This window comes from Lactuca serriola, chromosome 1 (genome assembly GCF_051521515.1).
Source record: "Lactuca serriola cultivar US96UC23 chromosome 1, Lser_US96UC23_V15, whole genome shotgun sequence".
Taxonomy (NCBI): Eukaryota; Viridiplantae; Streptophyta; class Magnoliopsida; order Asterales; family Asteraceae; genus Lactuca; species Lactuca serriola.
This window is the reverse complement of record NC_136408.1, coordinates 49,578,050-49,588,490: the sequence shown is the minus strand read 5'-3', so window position 1 is coordinate 49,588,490 and position 10,441 is coordinate 49,578,050. Positions and strand designations below refer to the sequence as shown.

The window sequence follows — 10,441 nt, the reverse complement described above, 5'->3', positions numbered from 1 at the left end:
TACATAAAAATTGATTTAGATTTGTTAATTGTTTATAACAAAGTCATAAGTATATTAAAAAAATCACTTTGTAGTTTAAAAAATTCAATTTATTTTAATAGCTTGCAGATGTTAAAAAAACAAACAATCTTCTTTTTTCAGACTGCAGACGTTTGGTTCACCTCTTCTACTGCAGAGGTCTACAGATGTGGTCCACAGACTGCATACATTTTACCTCAGAAAAAACAAAAAATACCTAAATATCTATGTCCCTTAAATTATTTATCATTGTAACAATATTTTATAGTAATAAAATATTTTAATACTAAAAAACAAAATTTCAAAATTAAATGCCGTCATTTGGATTACTTTTTATCAATGCTTTTACACTCTTTTTGTCAATTCATTGATTGCAATTAATTTTGGACCAGAATTGTTTATATTAATAAATAATAAATAACTAAATAAGAATATCACAACAAACAACAATTAAAAATCAAAACATAGTTCATAACCAAATTGCATCAATCAAGTTACAATCATACAAAATCAAACGGGCATATTGATTCCTGATAAAGCATTTGAAATGACTAATATTATATTGCATAAACCTTGTAACTTTATGCTAGCAAACTTGAGTTGGGGTGGCCCTTGTACACCTCTACCGAAGCTACCATCACACATGCTAGCATCTGTCATAGCACCAGATACAAATGTATTCAATTCTCCATAGTCATGTGCTTTAAGAGCTTTCTTGCATTTATTTAGGTTGACAGTGGCATCTTCATAGAGTGATATGCATTCTGTGTAGTTACCAGAATATGAGACGGAATGTATAAGTTTTCTGACAGCTTTAGCGCTCTTTTGGGCGTTCTTGATGGAGATGTGGCCAAGGGTTATAAGACTTGCATTGGTTGATCTAGGGTCTGAATGAAAAGAGTTGGAACATAAAGAAGGATCAATGGTTTGTTGGCAAATCTCATTGATTAAGTCGCCAGTTGTGAAAGTGCTGTAGGAAAGAAATATCGAGAGCAAAAACAAGAGAGGGTTGTTGAGCGAAATTTTCATCTCCTTTTCTTCACTTTTCTTGACTTTTGTTCTTTTCAAATTGTTATGTACAAAGGTTACTACAACTTATATATATATATATATATATATATATATATATATATATATATATATATATATATATATATATATATATATATATATATATATATATATATATAGGTTCAAACGTTTCTCAGTATTAAAATGCACTAATAAGAATTTAGTAAAAAATATATTGTTATTTAATCAAATAAAAATTGATATTAAATGATTTCTAGAATTATATGTATATTAAATGATCTCCATAATTAGAATTTTTTTATAGAAACTAATTAAAACTGTCATTAATATCAGCAATAATATTCTTTCAGAATTAAATTGCATCTAAGTTTTCATTTATGTCTTCGTATTTTGTTTCATGATTCACTCACTCAAAATACAACAAAATTGTCTGAAACATGGAGAACAAGAGTGTATTCTAGCATAATGAGAGTTCATTCTAAAAGAATATATATTATAACAGAATGAGAGTATATTATAGTAGAATACACTCTTGTTCTTCATGTTCTATGCAACTTTGTTGTATTTTCAGTGAGTAAGTCCATAAACGAAACACGAACCCATACATGAAAACCTAGATGCGAATTTATTCTGAAATAATGTTATTGCTGACATTAATGAATAATTTAATTAGCTTACATAAAAAGTGAATTATAATTATGAATATCATTAAATATACATACAATTATGGAAATCATTTAAAATCTATTTTTATTTAATTAATTAATTATTTAATTTTATTAAATTCATATTTGTGCATTCTAGCACACAATAAATATAAGAAACACATGAACCTAGCCCTATATATATATATATATATATATATATATATATATATATATATATATATATATATATATAGAGAGAGAGAGAGAGAGAGAGAGAAAAGTGAATAAACTTTAGAAGGTATATAAGTTTAGCTACATAAACTCATCATAATATATCGTTTTTGTATCATATATGCATTATAATCATATAACGTTTTTAAAATTTAACCCCAAACTTGATTTACTTCCGAAAAATTTAGAAATTTCACCATTATCTTTCTTTTATATCACGTTTTTTTATCGAACAACTACCAGACTATATGTGTGTGTGTGTGTGTATATATATATATATATATATATATATATATATATATATATATATATATATAATAGTTGCAAATGAAAATTATGTAAGAGGAAAATAATAGCAAGATTTCTATAAATCTTGAAAGTAAATCAATAAGAAGTTGAATATAAAAAATTTGGACGATTATGATCTATATATGTTATAATAACAAGATAATATGGTGGTTCGGATACCTAAGTTTATATACATTGTAGGGTATATTCACTTCCCGCATATATATATATATATATATATATATATATATATATATATATATATATATATATATATATATATATATATATATATATATATATATATATATAGGGAAAAGTGAATATACCCTTAACGGTATATAAGCTTGGGTACCCAAACTCACCATACTACGTCATTTTGTATCATATGATACATTTTAGTTGTCCAATGTTCTTATAATTTAACTTTTAACTTGATTTACTTTCATGGTTTTTATAAATTACACATTTAACTTCCTCTTACATAATTTTCATTTTCAACTAAAATATATAAATCCGAGTCGGTGTTCGACAAAAAGATGTGTGTAAGACAAAGATTATAGTGAAATTTCGAAAATCTTGAAAGTAAATCAAGTTAGGGGTTGAAGTTTAAGAACATTATAATGAATATATCAACAAAACGACGTAGTATGGTGAGTTTGGGTACCTAAGCTTATATACCCTTAAGGGTATATTCACTTTTCCCATATATATATATATATATATATATATATATATATATATATATATATATATATATATATATATATATATATATATATATATATAATGTTTATTTTTTATATTCTTAAGCAAAAATATGAATATTAAAGCAAAGCTTTTTTTAATTGGAAAACATTTAACTATCACTTGATTGTGACTTATTTTGATCATATTACGGTTACAAATATACATACTAATTAACTATGATGATCTTTATCATTGCTGATGGCCTAATCTCTTAAAAATTGAAATAATCATACCAATTAATATAAAATATTTTATTTATCTTTTTCAAGATATTTTAATTTATTTTTTGAATATTAAGATTTGTTTTTAACATCTGTTCATTTTACTGGTACAGTTACCTATATCTTTTCAATTTCTGATTTAATTACTACATCAAAATTTTATTTTAATGACAACTCTTCAATCTTTAGCATTTTTGTAAGAGATCATAATTTATTCTTAAACCACATCATGACGCCATTTTCAAATTCTAGATACCGTTAGATTATGGGTATTTTGGTTGAACCTTAATTTATTAATTTATACTAGTTTATAACCCGTGGTAACCACGGTTACAAAATTAATTAAACTTTCTAAGTAAAAACTCAAAACTATTAATTAATAATTTTAAATAACTTATTAAATAAAATATATTTTTTAGTTATATATAAAGTTATAATCGTTGATTCATATAAATACGTAAAATATATCATATTATAATTTATATAAATTTTATTTTATTATAATTGGTATAAATTTTATTTTATTTTAATTCTAATATTATTAATTTAATGTAATTAAAATGTGATTTAAATTTTGAAATTTGAAATTTGAAATTTGAAATAAAGAATTAATAGATTGACAAGTGTTATGATATTAATTACAAGTGTTAATAGATTGACAAGTGTCATGATATTAATTACAATGTCTACATGGCAAAAGAGTTACTCTTTTATTAGAATAAAGATTGGATGGAAAAGACAATAAAATATAATACTACAACGTTATTGATATTAATCTAAATAATTATATTTTATGTTAAGTATTCTGTTAAATTCAAGAAAATTAATATAATGTTAAATGTAAAAACTAAATTTCAAATTAAAAAAAAAAACTATTTTTTTATAATAATGAATAATTTCAAAAGTTTTTTAATTAATTAAAAATAATAGCAATATAAATAAAATAAAATAAAAATTTATTTTAAGTTACCATGAGAACACATTTGAATAGTAATGATGACCGAAATTAAAAACTTACCATAATGTTATTTTTAAATTACATAACCATCACAATCAATAAAATGGATATTAAATAAAAAAATATTTGGTTTTATTCACGTACGACCAAAGATAAATGTGTTATTCCAATTAGTTAAAAATAATAATATTTATGTTTAACATACTTTATAGAACAATATTATATTACCTTGAAGAATGATTAATATTTAAAAGAATAAGTATGATCAATTTTTTTTAGGGTTTTTCACATAAAATGACGATTAGGGTTAAGTGTTCCTACTTAACCCATTAAGGACTTAATCCATTAAGTCCAAACATACAATGAAATCGGGCTTGAGTCGTCACTTCACTCCAATGGTCCAAAAATGCGAGTCCCGATAAGTCCAAATACAATATCCAATATAAAGGTTTTCTAAACCCTAATTAGGGTTTTCAACCCAATCACGGCCCAATAGGCCCAAAACTAAATCTTTAAGCCCATTAGGGTTCCCTTCGGCCCATTCTGGTTTTAGTCTCTTTGTCCAAACATCCCAACTAATCAAACATAATAAGCACACCGCCACCCAACATGGCGGCTGGTGGCGGCAGCCACCACCTTACGGTGGCGGTTAGGGTTTCTTTTTATTATTACAATTCCCAATTACATTTTACAATGAAATAACCACAAATAAACACACATACACTCAAAATAATCACACACACAACCACCCTTGTTGTGGTCGGCGGTAGCTCCTGGTGGCAGTGGGGTTTTCCTTCGGATCTTTGGCCAAGAATTGTTCCAACAGCCTTGTGCCACCACAACATTCGAACACAACACCACCATGCACTTCTGACCGTAAACAAGCCCAGCCACCCACCTAGTGGCGCCAAACGGCGACGATGGTATAAAACGACAGCGGTAGCGGCGGCACACGACATATCCAACCGTAAAGAAAAATGAAGGGTGTTTACGGTAAGGAAACGGTGGCGGTTTCCCCCTGAAAACGACCACCACAACAGCAGCAGAAGGAAGAAGAGGAAAACGGCGGCTGAAACAGGAGAATAAGGGTGGCAGCGGACGCTTGAAGCTTCGCCGATGGTCTTCATTGGCTCCTTCCCAATGGCTTCCGTCGTCACCGACAGCAAGGACTCACGGTGGCTTCACAACTTCGACGATGACCGCGACGTAGGGTGCTCCGACTTCAACAAGTGAGGAAACAACAGCCGGTGGTCAGGGGTCATGAGGTTTGCGACAGCAAACAGGGGAAATAAGGGTGGTGGCCGATGACTTCTTAGGTTTAGGGTTTATAGGATGGGTTATATACGCGGTTCTGAGCCACTTTCCCATATTTACATAATTAGTCCCTCCAACCTCATCCCTTTCAAATAAAGCCCATAATTTACCATTTAGACCCTGCCCCTGAAAACCTTTGCAAATTAAGTCCGAATTTTTACAAAACAGCCCTTTGCTTAACAATTTCTTTTCAACTAAGGTACATAATTTACCCTTTTTGCCCCCCAGCCATCCAAAATCCTTTCATATCAAGTCCAGATGATACCAAGCACACCTTGTCCTCTAAAAATCTCTACAAAACAAGTCCTGAAATTACACTTTAACCCCTGAAAGTCTAAAATATATCATTTGGCTCCCCGAAACCACTCTCTGCTAAATATTATTGGTTTTAGGGTGACTATTCGTTCATCAATTTTTATCTATTTATTTATTAAATAAACAGAATGTTACAACTCTCCCCCACTTAAATTAGATTTCATCCTCGAAATCATTCCTTATCATCCCTTACATGCCCGACAACTTGGACGACATGGTCTCAACCACAAGCATACCATAACCTCTCAAAGGCAACCAAAACCGACCCCACAGGGTTCTAAAACTCAAAGATGAACGAATTTCTTGCAACCTGATCCTATTTACTCAATCTGAAACCTGAAGTCTCGAGATGGTCTGTCTCCCTCACAGACCTCCTAGACCGAATCTTTGCCCATTTCATTGCACTTACCTCCCAACTGTTTTTTCAGCTACTGATATTGTATAGTCCGACCGTAACCAACTTAGTATATGCCCCGACTGACAACAACTCAACACACGGATCCCAAGTCACTGAAATCACTCCAACTCATCTTGCTGCCACTTTATACTTTTTGAGAGCAGCCGAGACCCTTCTGATCTCACCTTATCTGTTAACTACTCGAATCATCAGACACATAACCGATTGCGGGGTCAAAAACTCATGTAGCGGTCCCGAGCGACCTCCGAAGGATACAATGTCTAACGATAACTACGCTATCTATACAGTCATTCATGAATCCTTCAATACATATGATCCCTCCGATCATGATAGGCTGACAATATGACGCCACTGAATCTGACGCAAAAGGTGAATGCTACCAGAATAATTGTAGTCTTACATCACAACCGGTCTCCTTCGACCTACCGTTCCCTGATTCCAATTATATTGTGACCTACTCACAACCTTGCAAACTGGCCTACACTGGCCTAAATCATCTGAACGAATCTGTTAATGCCACAGCTACCCTGCAGCCTGTCTGTATCTCCCGCACTATCTGGCCGTTGTGAATGCTACAGCTCCCCCGTAGTTTTACAACACTTTCCACACTATCTGACTACTAATGAAAGCTACGGCTCCCCCGTAGTCTTACAACACTTTCATCATAACTAACCATTAGTGAATGCTACGGCTCCCCCCATAGTCCTATAACACTTTCACTCCCACTTAACATGAGTGAATGCTACGGCTCCCCCGTAGTCTTACAACACTTTCACCCTAACACAACGGTAGCCCAATACCTTATCCCTAATCTATCTATTCTAAACCATGCAGAGTTAATCATACACTCTACCGATCACCTGAACTGAACTCAATTCATGACTGGAGTCCTAACCTGCCTCCCCAAATCCTGCTATCAAACCCCTAAAAAGACACGGTTCACACACTGGGGAGTTTTACCGAACTCCAAACTCGCACAACCCTCAAACCAAATAGCCACTTGGGCCGCCATTTTCCCTCAATGACGACGAGAAACCTATCCCGGTCTCATACATGTCCCTGTCCTGATTACCTACGCGATTCTCCCCCACTTAGATTCGACTAAGTCCTTGCAATATATAAGATTTGAAGGATTCCCAATCCTTCTTATTCTTTAATAACCAACTGCTGACAACCTGCTTCTTGTCCGTACGGGTGCTCTATTACGACCTAAGTCCCCAAGGACCACGCAGCTCCTAAAGATCAGACAAACACTTCCCAAACCCTAGCGAGACTAATAATCTCAGACTCCCTGAAATGATGCCCCACCTATATATTGAAGTCCAAGTAACCGATGTCCAGACCAAAGCCTCAACAGTAAACCACTTCCCATGGCGCTTCCAAAATCCGACCCAAACATAATGGATGAGTCACCAATCCTGTCCGTAGACCTCCCACATCATGTCCCTGAACCATTCTCGACCCTAGACCTAGATAACAATGAATTCTCCAAACCAGCAAAGAGGGAAACAACTTTTCACTAACCACCCTGTAACTCACGGTATGTAAATGGCATATGACAAATGTTTGAATGAAGAGTCCAAACACAAACAGGGCAACAAACCCAAAGATTAACTTACTAAAACCCTCGAAACGAAAGCTCCCTCGTGTAGTTTCCCGCAAGTACTGCACTGAATCCGGCCCTACTGGCCTCTCAAAAGCTGACCTGAACTCTTGGGTCTTTTTCCGGGACCCTCTAATATGTGCATCTGATCTGGTCCCCTTTTCCCAATGTGCCCCAAATCAACCCCTTCTCTTGAGCTCTAGAAATCATATCATTTAGGGTCTCTCACCCTGGCACACTCACCAGCTCAATCGTCCACAGCTGAACTGCAGTAGCTGAAGCAACCTCTACCCTAAACCGGGCTACGAACTATCCCCAAGACATAGTCTCTAATCTCGAAAGTGCAATAGATCGCACAACCAATCCTTGCCGCCTGACATAAGAGATTCAAGGCGAATCCAAAATCCTGGCAGTCCTTCCGCTAACTGGCTCACCACCGGAGCCGGGACCAAACCCTGGTCCTTCCCTCTTGCATACTCATCTTCATCTGGAAATGCAGCTATCCCCACTATCATAACATAACCAAGAATTCTCCTTCCAATAAGCTTCTTAAATTCTCCAAGACTCTCACCGATTCGAGTATGGATCATGTGCTTTCAGCAGAACGGGCCCATACTACTTTCCACACATATCCATAATTTCCTCAGCTATCCTACCGAATCCTCTAAGTCACCTACCCCACTGATGCACCAACTATCCGCTAAATAGCAACACAATATCCACTGAAGCACCTCTTAGGATCCCAACCTCACTGAATCGCCCCACTAACTCACCGGAGCATATCCTAGGCTTTCCTAGGTTCCCAACCTCGCCCTACCATCAGCTACTAAAGAACTCCCCATGATGCCAGCCATCCACCTCTTGGATATCGTCATATCCACTTAGTAGTTGGCTCCCATCATTCAAGAGTTCCGCAAAGCTCAAAGTAAGCAGCATTCGTGAAAAAGCACTCCGATCTAAAGAAATATCATAAAACATTCGGCCCACATACCACAACCCATGTTGTCCACATCCATCCATCCTCACTATCGGCTGCCTTATGCATGCAAATTATACACATAACAGGATCTAATAGACTGTCGAATAATAAACTCCACCCTAGGACCACAACCAGACAAGGAACGGGAAATAAGGCCAAATCAATTATTCTAAGGCTATAAGATCCTAACCGTATACAATTTTAAAAGCATACACATAGCAGTGACAAATACCAATTATCATTCTCATTCCAGCATGGCATCCAATATTCTAGAGGCTACAAGCACCATATTGATGGGTTTGAGCCAAAAGAACATCATATATGCTCATGCAAACCCTAATGCTTGGATCTAGGTTTCTCTATTGTACATGCAATTCATCCAAGACTTGCAAACCCTAGATCTAGTGTATATAATTCGAAATTGACATAACAAAACAGATCTAGATGATTACCTCTTCTTGAAAACTTGAATCTTCTTGTTCTTGGAGCTTAGAGTCACAAGTGTTATTCCTCTAATGACTTACAAACACCACAAGCAAGAGGATGATCTTAGAGAGAGGTTGGAAGCTCTTGAAGTCGGCTCTGGTACTCTTAAAAGTAGGGTTAGCTGATTTTTGAAGCCTTAGGGGTCTATTTATACTTGTGCTGCTAGGGTTTTAGTTGAAACCCTAATTGGATAGCTTAGGCCTTAAGCAGTCCAAAGAACCTTCCAGAATAAAGGCCTTGGACGAAATTAGAAGGGCTCCCACTCTAATTTTCGTCCACCCCTTAAATCCTAAAGGATTCTCAGCCCAAATCAACTATCACACAGACAGTTCCAGTCCCCTTTATTTAATTAATCTCTTTTAGCCACATAATTAATTCTTAATTAACTCATGTCTAATATTAATTAAACTATATGATTTCTCCTTTAATATATTATTCATATAACATATTAATAAATCATAATAACCTCTTTATTCATAAATCATCCTATCATGTTGCTTTGGTGAAGGCAACCCAAAAGGACCATGCACAACCGGTTCAAATACTTACCAAATATAGTTACGGGCTTAGACACTAATCCAACACACATATCAGGCCAACCTATTGCTGACTACTAAGCATTAGCATGCAAGTCTACCAGATCATACAACATATACAGACATCTCTCCTAGCCTTAACTAGCATGCGATTCATAGATTCATAGTCAAATCATAACAGATAACAAATGTGGGTATTCTGGGGAAACTTACTTGAGCTCGGCTGATTGCATGCACCACACCCTTTCTTGTCTTATAAATTCTTTCCTTAAAACATTTTTTTCTTTTGAAAACTTTACAGGTCCTCAGTTTGAGTTCAGACACACCCGAAAGTATGTCTGAATCCCTCAAACCAAGGCTCTGATACCAACTTGTGACGACCCAAAAATCAAGGGTAAAAATTTCATTTTTAATTTAGCTAAAACATTGATACCATTTAGTACAAACATTTCAAATCATCGTTAAGTAAATCATTTATCAGAGTTCATCCCAAAATCATTCATTGCGGAAATCATAGGTGTGTGCACTGCGATCAATCTGAGCCCTTCATTTCCAAATCAATGAAACCTGAAACCAAAACTATAAACCGTAAGCACAAAGATTCGTGAGTCCCCCAGAGCATACCCGACACACAATCCACATAGC

At 34.5% G+C, this 10,441-nt stretch overlaps 1 protein-coding gene across 1 annotated transcript; it reads right to left on the bottom strand.

Moving 5' to 3' along the window:
* Positions 1-528: 528 nt before the first annotated feature.
* Positions 529-1,052, bottom strand: LOC145068527 (pectinesterase inhibitor-like). The gene has a single exon (XM_079015509.1). The coding sequence runs from the start codon at positions 1,045-1,047 to the stop codon at positions 529-531; it is 519 nt and encodes a 172-aa protein (XP_078871635.1). The 5' UTR covers positions 1,048-1,052.
* Between the last annotated feature and the right edge of the window lie 9,389 nt (positions 1,053-10,441).